Genomic DNA, 19,397 nt, shown 5'->3' with positions numbered 1-19,397 from the left:
TAGTAGCTTTTGCACAACAGTCAAAAGTACAGTATTCATTTAGTGCTGCAGAAGGATCATAGCTTTCATCATTTGCTGTTGACTTTCCTGTTTCTATTGTCTTGCACGTAACTCCTGTTGTCTAATTTCGCCGTCAGTCGCTGCTTTCTCTCGCAAAAAGTCGACCAGTGGTTCTGCACGTCTCGACTTACGACGTTTTGGAGAAGCTCCACCTTCGTCTGAATTGCGTTTCTTGGTCTCTTTAAGGCTCTCCATCGCTTTTTTCCTGATATCTTCCGCAGTCTCGTTGTCCTTGAGTTGCTGTTTCAATGCTGATTCAGCCTTTGCTTGTATGGCATCTCTCTCGACTAACTCCTCGATCAGTGATTCCTTTTCCATTAACTCTTCCACAGAAATCCCACTTGCCTTCTTTTCCTCGCTCATCTTTTTGCTGAACTTTTTTCGGAAGGCTCCACCGCTCTCGTACAGCTTTTTATCCTTCAACTGGAATTTTGGAGAGTGGATTTCATTCAGATGATCGACTATCGCTTCCCAAGCCAGTCCACGAGCGGGACTTCCTTTCTTTGCTCCAAAACATTTCTTGCTAGCATTTCTCTCAGAAAAAGCACGTCATGTTCCTCGCTCCACTCCTTCGGCCTACAGTGAAACAACGGGATAGATAAGAATGAAGAATCAAAGCAGCTAAAAACCGTGGCCAAGTAATTTTACTCACTTGGATTTTTGCACTCGATCATTAGATGCCCCCATAGTCAGTCTGAGTCTACAGCTGTCCTTTTAAAATGCAATGAATAAAATATGTTTTATGCCAAAAGCTATTCAAGTAAATTACCAGGTGTTCTCTTGAGTTGTAAAAACTAAAAGGCCAGAAAAAAAACGATTATAGGCAGACAAAAGCCTCGTATCTACTCACGTTTTCCACATACCGTGAAAACAAGCCTTTTGAGGTCGGCGCCGAGCCTAGACGACTTCGCACCAAATGTGCGACCTCAAACGAAAGTAAAACTTCACTTCCGGGCGCCATCGCCGTCCTGAAAAGTCTCTTTGCTAAAGGTCCCTAATTATTCTGCGGAGTTGGATAGTTACAAGGCGGAGTGCGCACTCTGATTGCGTTGCATCATGGTCGTAAAACGAAAAGCGAGTCATTTACATCCTGTCGCGGTCGAGTGAACATCTCTGGTGGCAGCAAGATAGCGCGAATAAACGTGGAATGTAATGGGGATTCACTGCCTGTTGCCATTCTTTCGAAAGTTAAAAAGTGTTGGCAGGCCTGTGCGACTCCTATTATTCCTCCGTGACAAATTCGTTGTTAGAAGGCAACTGAAGAGATTCAGAAAGAATCGAAACTGTGGCCTTGCCCAAGAATCTATTCGTTTCAGTTACATTCACAGCCGACGGCTGTGTGAATAATATCAAATTCGCGAGTTATTTAACAGGGAATCAACCCTTGACATGCAAACTCATTACAAAGAGACAGCTACCTTCTTATACACGCACTATTTTTCATGTTATGCACTTAAAGGCGTAAATACGGGATTCGCAAAAGGAGAAGCGTTACGCCTTTTAAGACCAAATTCGTCACGCTCAACGTTTAATAAAAAAACATACAGATTTTCAAATATGCTAAAAATAATATAGAATACTTAAAATAAGGTTTTGAAAACCGTATCTCTGAAGTTATCTTCCGCGGTAGAGAAAGTACTCTCGAAAACAAAGAAAGTAGGACGTACACATGAAAATATTACCTTTTGTAACAATCTCATTCGGCTTTGCCAAACCTCAAGAACATACAGACAGGGAAATTACACCTTAAAACTAACCCTTATAATCACATCGGAAAGGAAAGTCATTAAAAGATATCTTAATAACAGCTAAGTTTTCAAGGCAGAAGATTTAAAAGCGCAAGCGAATGACAGGAGTCTTACAAGTCTATTAACACCTTTTCACGGTCGACTGCATTTTGCCTGCCGGCTTACCCGGCGTCGCCGTGTGCATTGTAGAGTTATTTAATGGTCAAGTGACTTCTGTCATCGCTCTAATTCAACTGTCCTTCATTCAATGATCAAGATAGTAGAGTCACCGTACAACACTCGCGATTAGTCAATTTGCTTCTACCTAGGAAAGTAGATTTACGACACAATTGAGCATACAATAGTAACGCTGTGTAACGCAACAATAGGCTTTTTCTTGGTCATAATCGGTCTCAAACACTAGCACTTAAAATGCGCGAAACACATGTACCGTTTGAAAGCATTTAGTCAGAGCTGTTAAAGAAGGATCAAAGCGGCCATCCAAATCTTTGAAAGGCTCCAAACTACGACGTACATCAAATTTGACCTTCTCGAAAACTGGTCTCAAATTACATACTTGAGAACTATAGAATACGCGACAAATACGTACAAAAATACTTTTACACCTTCAGAATAAATCAGGTTATATTTACTTATGGTGAAAAGAAAAATAAGCGGCCTAACTTTTACAGAATGTTTAGTCAAAATCTGCCGATTTCTGCCACTTTCACCGCCATATTGAAAACGAAGCTACCCGGCAATGCAAAGCAATCGGAGTGCGCACACTGCCTGGATGGTTACCATAATTGTGGATCTCTTCGTGATATTCCAGAACCTTGGCTTTTGAAATAAGAGCAACCTTGCTTTGCAGTAAGACCTGTTACTACAAGTTCACAACCATGTTTCATCATGCACGAGTTGGCCATGATTCTTTGATTAGATAGAGGAGACAGTTGAATTTATTTGTTATGCTGTGGTGTTTTAATCGATTTCTTTCTTACCACAAACTTACCTACAAATCGCTAGGAAATAACTTAGTACCGTCTTTCAGTTGTATTAAAGTGTATACGGCCTGTTTTCGTACTTATTGACGTTTTTGATAAACAAATCACGGCTCAAAGGAGAGAAGTCTGTAAGCGGGGATGGAAACTGTTTTTACCGAGCTGTTGCTTTTAGGAGGGATGAAACAGGCGCTGAGAAACACGAGGAGATTAGGAGGTGGAGTGGCAGTTTGTTTCAGAAAAAGGTTTTTGAGCTGCGACTCTTCGCCATTTTCAAATACAAAAACAGTCACGGTTTCTTCAACACTAAAATTTTCTACAGTGGTTTCTTCGGCTGATCTAAATGACTAATCATGGTACACTGTAACTGCACAATTTCTTTCAATGCTACACTTAATAGCTCCCAGGAATCGAACGGAATCACCTTTAGGTGTCTTACTATACTTACGTCTATTTAAATTAAGCCGCAGCTTAATTCTTTAAATTGAACATAAGATTGTCAGTTGGGATTAAGGTGCGCGTGGATTTTTTCCTTTGCATTGTGGCTTGTTTAACTTGATAAATTAAGAAAATGAACTGATCCGGCTGAAGCGCTTGGGGAAGATAAATAATATTTTCCTTTATGTTCTTTTTTAGCTATGGAGGTTCCGCAAGGCGAGACAGATCGAGATCGTGAACAAGAGAGCTCTCCAGGTTTGAAAACACTGAATATGAACACTAACACTATTCCACAATGACACCTTTCATGCTCGGAGTAGAGCTACATATTTGCAAGTTAACTTAAAATATTGATCATGGCCTTAAATTTCGTTTGAAAGTAAAATTTAGTACAACGACGTGAAGATGGATAAACAAGAACCTTAATCATGCTGCAAATATTGCGTGGCTTTTAGAGCTGTTAGTTAAAGTCTCACCAGAATAAATTGCGGGCTAGTCTGCCATCTTCTGGTAGATACTTTCACCTCGTTTTGCTTAAAGCGATGCATCATTAGCCAGTGACAGGGTTATACCCCATTCAAAACAACACTTAAACATGTTTTTTTTTGTCAGACACAGCTTAAAATATTCAGTTTCTTCATAGGAGCTGCTTAAACCAATGTTTGTCGGCTTCAAATATAGCACAAATTGAATCCCATGGACAATTCAGCTTTTTGGTTCACTGTTTCTGATTTTCCGTTTAAGCCCGGTCCAAACGAAGTTTATTTTGCGACGCAAACTTTCTCTGTTACCACAAGAATATACAAAGGTATTGAAAGACTTGGTACTTCTCTGTAATGTTCATCGGCCGGACTGAGTAAGTCCGAGTTCTCGCGGCTCAGTGACCTGATACCGAAATTGCAGCGCGAAGATGAAGCTCGGTGCGATGTCGCTCTCATCGATCTTAAAGAATTAAGGTATGTTTCTTCTTGGAGGGGGGTGGCTGGGGAATTTTGGTATTTTTTCCAAAAAAAAGTGTTGGCCCTCCCTGGCCTTTTAATAGAAAAAAAACTCCTGACCCCCCACCTTAAGGTGACTGACAAAAGTGCGACACTCCCCTCACTAATTCGTGGTATGTTCCATGCCGTAGTTCAGAACGTTTCGCTTGTGAACGCAAAATGTTTGAATGTAAATATATCTCGATATTAAATGTGTGTGAGGTGAAACAAGAAATTGCGAACATTCATTGTGGGATATTAACGTTGTATAGCTGAAGTTTGAATACGGAAGTATAAACTTTGAGACTTTGTAAGTCCTTCTCCAGGCACGCAAACTCCACGAACCAATCCCGATTACACCAAACTTCCCGACTTTCACCTCCTCCACGTACGAAAACATCTACGAGTGGCCGCAAACCTGATGATTATCAGCCTTGAGCTCAAATAAAACAGATGTTTCAAAAGGGTAAGCTCAAAGCAGGGGATAAAAAGGCAATCAAAGAGTTTTCTGAAAAGTACATTGTCTCAGAAAAGCTTGTTGCAGATTATATTGAGCATCTAACTGACATTGAAATGAGAAAAGATAAGCGGCGAACAGATAATGAAAGGAAGTGTGCCGAAATAAAGAAACAGGGCTACAATGACATTGACTAGGAAGATCTCTATCACAGAAACCAGTCGCCATCCCTTAGAGTAGGTAAACGTGAACTTTATTGCATTTAAAGGAAAGAAAGATGAGAGAGTTAGGGTGGTGAGGCACATATTGGCAGTAAGATTTTGACTTTTATTGTGGAGGACAGTCAGAACAACTTTCAGCCAGCCTCTGACTCAAATTCAGAGTCTGACAGTGACTGGGTAGAGCGCATTGTTGGATCTAGTAGAAACTCGGCCAGCGGATAGTCAACAGGAGCAAGAGGCTGAAGAAACGATACCTGAGTCTAGTACGCCTTTGCACACAGAAATGGCACAAAACTTCATATTCGACTTACAGTCACTCCGATCTTGCTTTCAAAATAAGCGCCCCTTAGCCTCAGCTTGGTACTAATAATTAGTTACCAGACTATGTCTTAAAAACAATTTGAAATTAGCCTACATCACCACTACATCAGAAATAGAAATCACTGTATGAGAGTGAAGAACTGTCATGCGATATATATATATATATGTTATTTGCCGGCTAGGAGGTCCGTGAAAAACTGAGGTCACATTTTTTCACCATAAGGACCGACCGGCCGGTAAATAACATAGTTAATTTTTTTGAAACTTGACGAAATTCTTTCCGAAAGAACCCGAATGATTTAGGGCTGTAAATACGGCAAGATCTTCTATAAACTGAACAGTTTTTGAGCGAGTAAATGGTAGTTAAAATAGAGATGATGCAAATTCAAGAGAAATGTCTTAGCGAAACATTTTCATTACCGTAGCGATAATTTAAAAGGCTTCCAAACAAACTTTGAAACATTATTTTTACAAGTATCTGTCACAATCTGACACCTGTCAATTAGAGAGCGCGTAAGTAAAAAAAGCGTAAGAACATTTGAAAAACAACGGAACTAGTTTGGCAAGGACTTTCACGACAATGTTTTCTTCAAAAACAGTCAATGATCTAACGGAAAGTATTATTCACTCTCATCGACGATTCATTCACGTACGAAGATTTATCTCTGTTTATTAAGTGAACGGCGAGTAAAGTAATTGTGAGTAAATTCAATTTTTTTATTTTGAAGTTGTGAGAGTTTGCTCATTTGTTTGCTGCAATGGCGTGTGTAAATCTGGTCTTTCCTTCACAAAAACTAAATTCGAATGGCACATTCCAACGAGACACAAGGGGATTTAATGCGGTCTTTTCTCAAAAAATTCCTTCAGTTTCTGTTGTGCAATTTACGGTACAAATGTTCAGATAGAACGGACTTGGACAGACTCACCGAGAGCGTATATTTGTTGTAGAACTTAAATTAAAACTTCGCTCGCTCTTTCACTGCGAAAAAATTGCTTGAGAAAATTCAGGTATTAAATGAATGAAAGTTCCATCGTACAGTTTAACTGTAACCAAATACCTCATGTTTTAACTTTCTAGGTACTTTTTGTGAACGATTAAAATTAATTGCAGACGGGTTTTAGGCCGCTTGTCAACCAACGTAATGACACTATTGTTCATACAAATTCATTCTGAAACCAATATTTTTCTGTCAACCAAAGTGATTTGAGTGAGAGAAAAGAGAGGATTAATAAGTTATTCATCGGCTTGAGTTAATGACCGAAGTGTTTGCTTAAAAATAATGCCCAGCCGGAAAAACAAGATACGTTTATGAAAAATGGCAACGAAAGTTGGGATGTACTTAGCGACTCACGAAAGCGTTACCGTGGCCCGTGGGCAGAGATAGGAAAATACTGGCCGGGTAAGGAACCAATCAAATTGCAAGATTCGTTACCGTGCCCTCTAAAAAAAAAATAATTTAAATTACCCATCGAGAATGATAAAACCTTAATCGAGAAAAAGACTGATGTAGCAAGATACTGAGAATTAAATATTAACTGTTGAGAATGAGAAATTGTTGCGTGAGAAAAAGAAATCACTATGCGAGATTATCGATTACTTTTTCTGAGCCGGTGAACAACAGCTAGTAAGCGGAATATTTCTCTCAAAATGGCGGAGCAACTTAGTGCAGAATACTTTACAAAGTTTGTTGATTCTCTAAAGAGCACCACTGAAAGGGACTTTCGTTTATCACGCATTGTTCATGTAGGATTAGAAATCTGTGCCAGGAAGCTTTAGGAATACACAACAATGCTTATCGCCATATCACTGTCTCAAAATTCCTCTTCAAACCTGTTTGAGCTGTTAGAATTGTCTTTAGTCGTCTTATTAAGAAAGACGTCAGATATTTTAAATGTATCATGCCTTTGTCTAAAGGAAAAAATTCCATTGGCATTCTCTGCAAGTTCAGGAGGGAGACCGGCGTACATTATTACAAAGGAAATGATCGAGCAACTGCGTGAGACTAGTTTAAACTGGATAAGTATAGGAACATGCCTTGGAATCTCCAACCACAGGCAGCCCAAGCTCCAGCTGTGAGTTGATCATCTTGCGAAATAGCAGTCATGGCGAAATTATAAGAGTTTATATGGGAATATTTACGACCGCTGTTGGGAATAAAAAAATACAGTCAAATTCTCAATAAAAATACCTCACTTTACTTCCACAGTGCATCGCCTGTTATCTGACCACTTACTATGTTTTCTAGGTTTACTATACAAGAACGGCTTGTCTAATGTTGCAAACCTAGAAATGGATAACTTGCTAAAATGGGTTCTTTTAAAAATAGGAAGCCGTCAGATAACAAGCGCTGCACTTTCATGTTACAGGCAGTCTAAAATGTGGGGCTAATGCACAAATTGGCAGACATTTGGAATTGATTATGATGGTTGACTTTGATAATGACTGATATTGAAACAGAAAACAATGTTTATTGTGCCAGGGTCACACAGTCAGCTTACAGTAATAACACAATAGGATTGACCCTCTCTCTGAGAATGGAAACAATGGAATTAAGCACTTTCTGAACACTGTGACGATCATTGAAAGTTTCAATATTGAATTTAACATTTTTCAGCGTCTAATAAAAATTATTTTGATATTTCCTTTGATGATAATGGAAGTACTTGTACATGATCATTGTTATCCCTCCCTCACATAGGAAAGTTTAATGCAGACACTGTGTTAATTACAACATAAAACATTGTGAAGATCAACTAGTGAATAAGACTGAAGTTATGCTGTTGCGTTCGAAGCTTGTATAATGAAATGGTAATAATTTTTTTTCAATAGTTTCAAAATTGCACTGAACACTAAGAGAGGATGAAAATTTTCATGCTTCACGATTTGTCTGGAGGTATAAAATGAAATTAATGAAATTTTTTAACGGCTGTCACCAGTATAACTGACCCTTAATGATAACTTCAAGTATGACTCCTGAATTTTGATGTAATCTTGATGGATGCTGTTATTTTCACTGATTTATCATCGAACCATTTTCACTTTTGTAGATGCATTTATTTGGTGGTGTAAGTAGTCCACTGAAATCAGTGTAGTATTTAGTGCAATTTAAAATTCAGGCATTGATCTCCTAGAAGACACGTAATGGTAGTAAAAGCGACATGTCACCTTTTACCCCGAGTTTTCGCATTCCAAGGGGCTGACAATTAAAATCTTGTTATGTTATGACCACTTACACTTACTACTTAAAGTCTTAGTGATATTAGAGATCAGCTGATAAAATTTTAATTTAGAGTTTGTAGTCATGAAACTTGCATATTTTATATCCCTCTCGAAAGGCTTTCTAACTTGTAACCAAACTAACTGTCAGTGACAACTGTAATGACATTTGAGTAGATATAAATTTGTGACCTAATTCTTTTTTCTTTCGGAAAGTTTAGAAAACGCCATCAACAGTAACTTGTATTCTGTGTTAAAAAAAAGCCTTATATCAGTAATGTGAAAATGTTATGCATAACATAAAAAATTGTAAAAACTAAGAAGCAAATTTCAAAGTATTCATTTCAAAGCATTCTGAGTGTTCATTTCAAATTGTTCACATCTTCCATACTCAACAATACCACAAAACAGGCTTGCTCCTGTTTCATTACATTAGTGAACTCCTCAAGCAGTGCTGGGTATGATTCATATGTAGATGGAAGTTCTAGCAATGGTCTACATGTTCTGGCAAAAGGACGTCAATGCTACTCTTCAAGGATAGCAAAGTGCACATCTATGTTGTGTACGTACAGTGATCACATCACTACCAGTGCAGATCTAGAGAAATATGGGTAAAGATTTGCAATTCAGTGACTCTATAAACCGTTTCAGTTGTTAAAAGGATGTCAGTTCTGCTTCAGTTGGTTCTTCAGCTCTGAATAACTTGTTAATTAATTTGGCGGCTTGCTTTAGTCTCGAGGGACTGAAAGTTTCCCTTAGAGCATAATGTCTTGAGAATTGGACTCCACCAGTTGATCTCTAAGAGTGATTAGTGACCATTTTCTCCTATCAGAATCCCCTCTAAAACAAACATTAAGATCATGAGAATAAGGAAATGATAACGAACTAAAGAGGCTCTTGGTTGTTAAACAAATTCTCTTTGTCAGCACCATAGGATATGCATAGAGAACAGTACGGAAAAAAAGTATGCTGATATTAGGATGCAAAGGGTTAAAACACTTGAATAATATAAAAATTCCAAGACATCTTCATCATTAGGTTTAAAATCATCGCCAAGGCACTTTTCCAATGCCTCTCTATCTTCTGTAGTTACAAATTGGCTAAGTCTTCATATCAACGTCTCTGAAGTGATCACTTCATCCCCATAAAGATACAAGGCCACAAAAAGATCTAACAAATTTACTAGGCAGTAATTGGCCCATAGGTAACCATATAGCAGAACCTAGGCAATGGCTTCCCACTATAGTTTCTTCATGTCATGCTCAATAAATGGGACTTTTTAATTGTTTCCAATCATCAGTGATGTAAAGCACTTTTGCCAAAGGCATGCTAAAACATTTAGAAGAACTTTGTTGCCTTCTCCCTTCTCTTCTCTACCGGCAGTGGCTATGTTTAGGTTATGGTGCTTCTAGGAATGCAGAAGGAGGGGGGAACAAAACATTTGTTAACACTTATCCTCAAACTGCGACGGGTGATTTTTTAATAAATTGTTTCACTTCAATATTAATCTCCTATGTAGAAAGCTTAACGGCCGATGATAAGGCATCACCCAAAGGCTGGTTTTCTTTTACAACAGAGTCGGAGTCGGAGTCGACTCCGATATTCAGTTTTCACTCGAAAAGAAGTGCTCTTACCACTTCGACTCCGTCATTAGTGAAAACCAGCCTCAAACAAATGGAGAAAAGGATATCCCGAAACGATTATTTATTTTTTTCCATAGTTTAGTAATAAACTGTGGACAAGGACCGGAAGAGCATTTGCAATAAAATTCATCCAAGGTCAAACTTAGTGTAATCCATCGAGCAACATCTACATTTCGTTAGTTTCCAATCAATTTGGCCATTTGTTAAATAAAAATCTTATTTACATTCAATTGTACGGATATTTGAATAAGAAAAAAAAGTGGAAAGCTAAATGCAAAAGAGAATCTCTATGAAGAAAAGAACTTTTTGTGTATTTATGATTGCTAGATTATTTCTCTTTTCTTCTCACGAACGCCATTTTTTCCTTTTTCATATTGGAGGGTAGGCGAAAATTTGCAAAATACACAAAAGTTGAAACCCAACGACAAAGCTGGAAGGGAAGAGACTTACAGAAATCTTGGCATTGTCCATCAAAATTCAAGCGATTTTCACGAGGCCATTGAGTACCATGAGCGTTATCTACAAGTTGCAAAACAAGTGGGAGACAAAGGTGAAGAAGGACGGGCTTATGGAAATCTTGGCAATGCCTATCAGATGTTAGGCAATATTCATAAGGCTATCAGTTACCACGAGCGTCATCTACAAATTGCAAAAGAAGTGGGAGACAAAGCTGGAGAAGGAGGGGCTTATGGAAATCTTGGCAATGCCTATCGGAAGTTAGGCGATTTTTATAAGGCTATCAGTTACCACGAGCGTCATCTACAAATTGCAAAACAAGTGGGAGACAAAGCTGGAGAAGGACGGGCTTATGGAAATCTTGGCAATGCCTATCATAGCTTAGGCGATTTTCATAAGGCTATCAGTTACCACGAGCGTCATCTACAAATTGCAAAACAAGTGGGAGACAAAGCTGGAGAAGGACGGGCTTATGGAAATCTTGGCAATGCCTATCAGATGTTAGGCGATTTTCATAAGGCTATCAGTTACCACGAGCGTCATCTACAAATTGCAAAAGAAGTGGGAGACAAAGCTGGAGAAGGACGGGCTTATGGAAATCTTGGCAATGCCTATGATAGCTTAGGCGATTTTCATAAGGCTATCAGTTACCACGAGCGTCATCTACAAATTGCAAAAGAAGTGGGAGACAAAGCTGGAGAAGGACGGGCTTATGGAAATCTTGGCAATGCCTATCGTGGCTTAAGCGATTTTCATAAGGCTATCAGTTACCACGAGCGTCATCTACAAATTGCAAAAGAAGTGGGAGACAAAGCTGGAGAAGGAGGGGCTTATGGAAATCTTGGCAATGCGTATGATAGCTTAGGCGATTTTCATAAGGCTATCAGTTACCACGAGCGTCATCTAAAAATTGCAAAAGAAGTGGGAGACAAAGCTGGAGAAGGAGGGGCTCACGGAAATCTTGGCAATGCCTATCATAGCTTAGGCGATTTTCATAAGGCTATCAGTTACCACGAGCGTCATCTACAAATTGCAAAAGAAGTGGGAGACAAAGCTGGAGAAGGAGGGGCTTATGGAAATCTTGGCAATGCCTATCGTGGCTTAGGCGATTTTCATAAGGCTATCAGTTACCACGAGCGTCATCTACAAATTGCAAAACAAGTGGGAGACAAAGCTGGAGAAGGACGGGCTTATGGAAATCTTGGCAATGCCTATCATAGCTTAGGCGATTTTCATAAGGCTATCAGCTACCACGAGCATCATCCACAAATTGCAAAAGAAGTGGGAGACAAAGCTGGAGATGGAGGGGCTTATAGAAATCTTGGCAATGCGTATGATAGCTTAGGCGATTTTCATAAGGCTATCAGTTACCACGAGCGTGATCTACAAATTGCAAAAGAAGTGGGAGACAAAGCTGGAGAAGGAGGGGCTTATGGAAATCTTGGCAATGCCTATCAGATGTTAGGCGATTTTCATAAGACTATCAGTTACCACGAGCGTCATCTACAAATTGCAAAACAAGTGGGAGACAAAGCTGGAGAAGGACGGGCTTATGGAAATCTTGGCAATGCCTATCATAGCTTAGGCGATTTTCATAAGGCTATCAGTTACCACGAGCGTGATCTACAAATTGCAAAAGAAGTGAGAGACAAAGCTGGAGAAGGACGGGCTTATGGAAATCTTGGCAATGCCTATCATAGCTTAGGCGATTTTCATAAGGCTATCAGTTACCACGAGCGTCATCTACAAATTGCAAAAGAAGTGGGAGACAAAGCTGGAGAAGGACGGGCTTATGGAAATCTTAGCAATGCCTATCATAGCTTAGGCGATTTTCATAAGGCTATCAGTTACCACGAGCGTCATCTACAAAAAGCAAAAGAAGTGGGGGATAAAGCTGGAGAGAGACGGGCTTATGGAAGTCTTGGCAATCCCTTTTATAGCCTAGGCAACTTTCCTAAGGCAATCGAGTACCGTGAGCGTCATCTACAAATTGCAAAAGAAGTGGGGGATATGGCTGGAGAAGGAGAGTCATACGGTAATCTTATCTTATACTCTTAATCAATGCATATCCGAGCTTTCGCGATTTTCATGACTCCAGCCTAAAATTGTCCTGGCAAAATCAAAGGAAAAAAGTTTATTTGAGTGTTACATCTACATTATAAATTTCAAAGTTGAAAATTCTCTTACCGCTCGACCTAGTCTGCCAAAGGATTCCACCTCCAATTTCTAGGATTTTTCAAAGCCGTTTTAAAATTTTAGAATCCCAGAGTTTTGCGACAAAAGAGAATTTTTGCCTCTGTAGTAACCTGATTTCAGTTCAGCTACACGCTGTTCGTAGCTTTTGCGATAATTAATCGACAAGTTTATCACGGTCTTGCTTATTTAATTAATTTTGTCCAGATTTTACTTGGGACAAATTTGTCGGCGATGTGTTTCACGATTTGTCGGCCTTGGCCAAAATTTGTCAAAATTTAGTGATGACGAAAAAATCGTTTTAAATAAACAACTTTTTTTGTTAGTGCGGAAAGACCCCATGTTGAACAAGTTTGGTTGAACAGATATTGGGAATTAAGTGGTAGTAAATGTCCGTTATATTGTATACTGAAACCAAACACCTCAAAATAATAATTTCCCCAGCCAAAGAGGAGGATGAGGTACCTTATTACACCGGCAGGAAAGATTTGGCAGATATAGAAGATGCAACAGTAGACACTGAAGACAATGAAAAGACTTTGATCAAAAGGTATGGGTTTTTCTGCAATGACTCAGTTTTTGCCTTTCCCATGTTTTTTCTCATGGATGCACAGACCATTGTAAAGAGCAGGGTTGGAGTTGCTAGGAGGTGTTAACTAATGGCAACTTTTGACAAAGTGCTCTGACTAAAGAACAACCCTCCGGACCTCTTTATAAATGACAGTTACTTTCTTTTATTTTATTTTCTTTTTAATATTTAGTTAATAAAGTTCATGCTTAATAACTGTAATGCTATTAAAAATTTATTACATTCGTGCTCAAATCACTGGTGATCCTTGCAATCTGATTGGTTGTCATTGGCACGATTTATTGATAAAATGCACTATTTTTTGCTCTAAAGTGCATCGATTTCCCAGCTAATGAGAAAGCTCCACGAAAGTACAGCAACAAATTAGATTTAACCGATTGTTTTAGGAAATCAATCAAATTGCAGAAAAAAAGAAAGACAACTTTTATAACATTTTACACACCAGCTCAGTACTGGATAAATAACATACATGTATTTGTACCGGCTTTAAAAAAATCTTTATTCATTTAGCGACTGAATTTGGAAATTTAAAATAAATATAATGAAGTGGTAATTGAACTTTTGCCATGCACTTTTGGTCTGAAATCATACTGGTGATTTCAAGTCTAATGCTGCTGCACAACCCTTTGATTCAGATGTCACGCGTATGATTTCAGAACAAAGTTTACTCCACCCAGTTCAATTACCATGTTCTACAGGTATTCAACATTTTTTTTCAGTGTTTCCATCAATAAAGGGGTACTTAATTATTATCAAAAATGATAGTGAATCATTTAAATAAATGTTTTGATTTATGATTATAACTTGAGGCTATTTGAGTCAAGGAAAAGCAAACTAATGGAAAAGAAAAGAAAAATGAAGAAAAATAACATTTATTAGATCCAGTTTTGAAATTAAGTGTCAATATCTAAATGAGGTTTTCAAACTGCCAGTTTGCCACTTGCATTTTAAATACCTTTGTCATTGCTTACTCCACTTGGGAAAAATATCTTAAAATGCTGGATAATTAATTTCTTTTGTATTTCAGAGGAAAAATCGGAGGTAAGGAAGACTCATGGCACCTGAGGGAAGCTGGTGCCTCTATCAAACTTTGCAGTGGAGCTGTACAACAACCTGTGCCATTTGCATGTAGATGCTTATTGTGGAACCCCAGGACCCTCTCCCCCTCCACTGCCAGTGATGAAATATTGGTTAGCAGTGTTATTGAAATATCTCATGATGGCCCACCAGATCTGGATTACAAGAAAAGTTTTGAAGGAATAAGTTTTACTGTATCTTTGATGCACAATGCCCCATATTTGGAGGGGTATGAGGTGGTTATCAAGCAACTGACTGACAAAGAGAACAATGAATGGAAGGAATTAAAGACACACAATACTTGGCATGGATCAGGTAACGTTATGTTTTTATTAAATACAGCTGTGAATAACTTAATAATAACTTAATGAATGATCATGATATTCCTAGGTTCCCTTTTTCACTGGCATCAATGTCAGCATTTGAGAAATGTGCAGCTCCCCCTCTCCTAACCCAAAATTAAACCCAACTGGTAACCCGAACTTATCAGTTGACTTAAGGGAGAAGGAGTAGGTGTGCAATGACTTAGATGCGGACATCTATCCCTGCAATGCATGACCTGCTGCACTCATAATGTCAAAGTAGACTTCTTGCTTCTTCATAGGCATTTCAAATCCAACTTTAGAACTTTTTTTTCGTTTACCCTTTAGGTGTATCCAAGCAGTACGTGTAATTATTGCACAAATGTTACATGAAGTCTCCAATGGATTTTAATCACTATAATATAAATTTTCCTCAATAACCATGCTGTTGCAAATTAAACTTTATTCTTTGAAGCATAAATATCATAATGACATCTGTTGGGGGTAACTTTATTGTTTGAAGACTTCAAAACACAGCTGAAGGATGCATTTCCAATCATTTATTTTTATATGCAGAAACTTCAACAGTTCCTAAGTGGCTTTTCCCATTTGCACAAGCTGTTTGTACAAAATCAGCAGTTTCTTCATTTGCTGCAGTCTGGCGTCCTAAGTCTTTCACCTTTTCAAGAGGTACTGCAGGAGGCCCGGAATTGACCTGTATTGTGCCTGACCTTCCTGATGTCAGTGTCCAAATTCCTCAGAGTTGTGTTCCTGTTTATCAAGATTTCTGTGTGACAATCAAGGTGCATGGAACTATAAAATTATATACATGCATGAGTCCTGCAACTTTTTCATTTTCCAGTTTTGAAAGTCATAGGATTGGCGTGAGGGGATTGTCAAAAGCAAGGAGATAAAACAAAGGTGTTGCAATAGTAAAACCTGTACCCTCAGTTACTTGCCATACACTCCATGAACTTGGTGGCAATATTCATGGAAAGAGAGATATTAATTAACAACTTTAAGCTAAAATAGAGGACAGTTGGGCTTGTGCTTGCATGTGTGTGAAGATACATGTGACAAAGTTATAATCAGCAGTTTTGGTAACTTCGAATTATTTGTGGTACTACTGTCCCCACGTGTACTCATGGATCCTGGGCATTCCCTTTTTAAAACTAATACCTCATTCACACCAGCAAAACATGTTTTGTTAAACTGGTTTTCATTGAATGAAAATTATAAACAGAGAACTGAAAAACTTGATTTTCCATTGGATTCAAGTACTTGCTAACTTGCATTTCCAATGTGCTACATTCAAGTCAAAAATATTCGGTTAAATAGTTTCTATGAAGAAAAAAAAAATTAAACTGTGGTTAACAAAACAACTTTTAAACATGTTTAAGCTTTGGTGTGAATGGGGCATAAGTTTTGGAAAACTCATTCTAAGCAACAAACAGACTTTTGCTTCGATATAAATGTCAAATTGAAATCATTCCTGTCAGGTAAATTGGTTTTATTGGTTTGTAATTAATGCAATTAGTGGATGAAGTTATGCATGATATCATGATGAATTAGCAAAACCAAGGTCTGAGTTATCTACGTAAACCGAAGACAACACAGACATAAGATTTGGTGAGTTATGACATCATGCAAAAACCAAATTAAATTATTGTTTTATTATACATCTTTTAAACAAATTACGAAAGAAGACATCTCTTCAAATTTGCAAAAGTTTAAGAATACTTCACAGACAGTCAGGGCTTGGAAACTAGGCAGAGGTTGAACTTGACATGATAACTGCAATATCTGCGGTAGATATTGGGTTATATGTAAACTTCACTCTCTACTGTATATTGATTGAGTGCTCTTGACTAATCAGACTTTTTATATTAAGTCCATTGTATACATTTTTTCATAATAATGCTTATATTACTACATAAAACTTTGAAAGGACATTTACATTCTGTACTATAATTTTAGATAATTTCAAAATTTCATCCTGAAATTCACTTTCCACCATGTAAAGCAAATTATCTTTATGCTGGGAGTGGTTTAACATGCCCAACAACTTGTTTTGCTTTTAAATCCAGGTACAAGAATTCCCAAGCAGTGAGCTAAAAGGAGAGGGAGGACTTGTCGGTCCAGTTATTTACATTTCAGGCTCTCAAAATGTTAGTCTTATCGCGCCTGTAACAATAAGGATTCCTCTCACCTTCCGTAAAGAAAAACAAGAGTTGGCAGAGTTACGTCCCGGTGAACTGAGGATATTACAATGTGAAGCACATGACTGGAAAGACATTACAGATAAATTAGATGAACCGCCACGTCTTGTAGATGGGAAAGTGCAATTTAAAGTTAGGCATTTCTCTGGGTAAGTATTTCTCGTCGGCTTTATTTGAAAAATAATACGCATGACGTAGAGGAAATTCAAACGTATTTTAGTGTACAGTCATACATACATGGATTTCTTTTAGTTAACTATAGATTCAATAATTGAAATGACCACTCGAGTACGTATATACTCAAGATTACTGTGCAATGGCTGATAATCGTTTCCATTGGATTGCTTGGGCTGTGTTTGATTTTTCCTTTTCTTTTTCGATAGATTCCGTCCAATCAAGTTGATGAGATCACTTTTACAATCTACTTCGGGCTTCACTGAGTTTGTAGGAAAAATTTGCTATAGGTCTAGGCCTCAGCATGCCCGGTTTTTTACGTGCTTGTGTGAGACCGGTGTTCGTGGACGTTTTAAACTCAAACTTTTTTGCTATCCTCAAAGACTGTATTATGATGTAATACGGAATATATCGGAATGTGTCGTACCCTACAAAGACGAAGGCTGCTCTTCTAAACCAGTCTGTGGAGAGGATAAAATTTTGGTGTCTCTTTCCGAGGCTATCATACCGCAGGGCACAGATCAGAAAAATGCCCTGCAGTTTGTGAAGTATAATATAACACAATTTATTTCTGGCCCATCAAGTACATATGATTTAATTGAATACTTCTAGGTTACGTCATGCTAGTTTTATATAGAAATGATATATTCCTTCCATTGTAAAATTGTACATTGTTCAACTGTCAGTGAACCAATTTTTCGCCATGGCTTTTCTAGGTTTCTTATCAATCAATAGGGCCATGGAGATATACATGTTGGTTTTGTTTCGGCTTTATTGTCTTCAAATGCTCGTTTTCACATATTCAGCAGGGCTCTCATTAAATGTGCTGTCATTTTCGGTTGTAAGAAAAGATTTCAAAACGTGTGCTTTTCTAGACGAAGACTCGGCTGGTGTACGTTAGGTTTGCCTCATTTAAATTCATTTCATTTTTAACAGATTCCACGAGAACAAAGTTTATTACACAGGTGGTGAAGTTTGCTTAGGAAGTGAGAGTGTTCCAGGAGTGAAGTTTTGCGACCAAAATCAGGAACTTTTGTGCAACATTATCATGGTATTAGCGTCTCAAGTAGGTGACATCTTACGGTTTGTAGATTTGTTAATTAAATGCACTTTTAGCCCAGAGCTAATAAAGTACTGATGCCAACCTTACTACAGTAGATGACAATTAATTAAAACGATTAGCAATGCTTTAACCACAGGCAGCCCAAGCTCCAGTTGTGAGATGATCATCTTGCGAAATAAGAGTCATGGCGAAAATTATAGTTTATATTGGAATAATTACGACCGCTCTTAGGAAGTAAAAATACAGTCAAATTCTCAATAAAAATATCTCACCTTACTTCCAAAGTGCATTGCCTGTGGTCAGACCGCTTACTAAGATGAAAAGAAGCCATTTTAGCAAGTTCTCCATTTTTAGGTTTCTTTCTCCAAGGAGTAGTAAAGCTAGTTTCCGAGTAAGATAATGAGGTCATTTAAGGCGGCACCAAACTTATTAAGGACGAATCACTAGAAACAAAACCTTGAGGAACGTCGAATAGGTAAAGAAATGTCCTGCCCACAGAAAACAGTACATGAACATGCAGGACCTTGCAAATTTTTTATTTTGATTTTGTGATTAGTTTACTTTTCAGTTGCTTTAAAGTCCCTTTCTATGCCTCTGCCTTTTTTCTTAATTATTTTTCCTTTTTCTTATTAATTAGTAAATTTCTTTATTTCCTCATTTCTATTCACCTCATACGCACCCGTAATATTGCAAATTTTCCTCCTCCATTCAGGTTTCTGTTCCTGTCACCTCTGACTTTGAAGAAGGAAGTGGTAAGTTGTTGTTTTTGTTGTAGGTTTTGTTGTTGTTCGAATAAATACAATTTACTTGACTAGTAATCTTGTTCTAAAATATGTTGTTCGAATAAATACAATTACTTAAGACCAGTCATCTTGTTCTAGAATATGTAAATTCAGAAATGTAGGCTCTATGGGTTTTTAAAATGTAGATTTTAGTGACAAAGCACGTGTTCTCAACGGAAAGTCATAATAACCTGCCTTACTTCACGTGTTAGTAAATCAGGCCGTGCCCCCTCATGCTCAACAGTGATGGCTTATTGTCTCTGTTATGTATCAGTAAACTCAATGCAGACTACGGTGCGTGCGTCCCTCCATGCAGGGAATTTGATGCTGAAAACGAATAAAGCACAAAACGGCTTGGGAAATACACAAAATGATGGAGTAACTCTGACAGTGATGAATCGTTTGCACCCGCTATTGCTTTGCAAATGAAATCTTGAATCGAATATTTTTCCATCTAACGGCCCCCTTCGTCAAATTTGT

General features: G+C 38.0%; 2 protein-coding genes and 1 pseudogene across 2 annotated transcripts in view; 2 read left to right on the top strand and 1 right to left on the bottom strand.

The window, feature by feature from the left end:
• The window catches only part of LOC149053098 (uncharacterized), a 110,268-nt gene extending 97,692 nt beyond the window's left edge, over nt 1–12,576 (top strand). The window contains exon 4 of the mRNA XM_089182383.1: nt 10,448–12,576. Coding sequence (XP_089038509.1) covers nt 10,448–12,576 — 2,129 coding nt within the window. The remainder of the gene's footprint in view (nt 1–10,447) is intronic.
• On the bottom strand, nt 40–747 carry LOC149053099 (uncharacterized; annotated as a pseudogene).
• A 524-nt stretch (nt 12,577–13,100) lies between the features above and the next one.
• Nucleotides 13,101–18,910, top strand: LOC149053097 (uncharacterized). The gene is made up of 7 exons (XM_089182373.1): nt 13,101–13,261; nt 14,328–14,692; nt 15,256–15,482; nt 16,767–17,047; nt 17,282–17,620; nt 18,009–18,138; nt 18,848–18,910. The coding sequence occupies exons 1-7, from the start codon at nt 13,101–13,103 to the stop codon at nt 18,908–18,910; spliced, it is 1,566 nt and encodes a 521-aa protein (XP_089038499.1).
• The last annotated feature ends 487 nt before the right edge of the window (nt 18,911–19,397 follow it).

Source organism: Pocillopora damicornis, chromosome 1 (genome assembly GCF_964200805.1).
Source record: "Pocillopora damicornis chromosome 1, jaPocDami1.2, whole genome shotgun sequence".
Lineage (NCBI taxonomy): Eukaryota > Metazoa > Cnidaria > Anthozoa > Scleractinia > Pocilloporidae > Pocillopora > Pocillopora damicornis.
The sequence above is the reverse complement of the archived record's forward strand: the minus strand, read 5'-3'. Positions and strand labels throughout refer to the sequence as shown.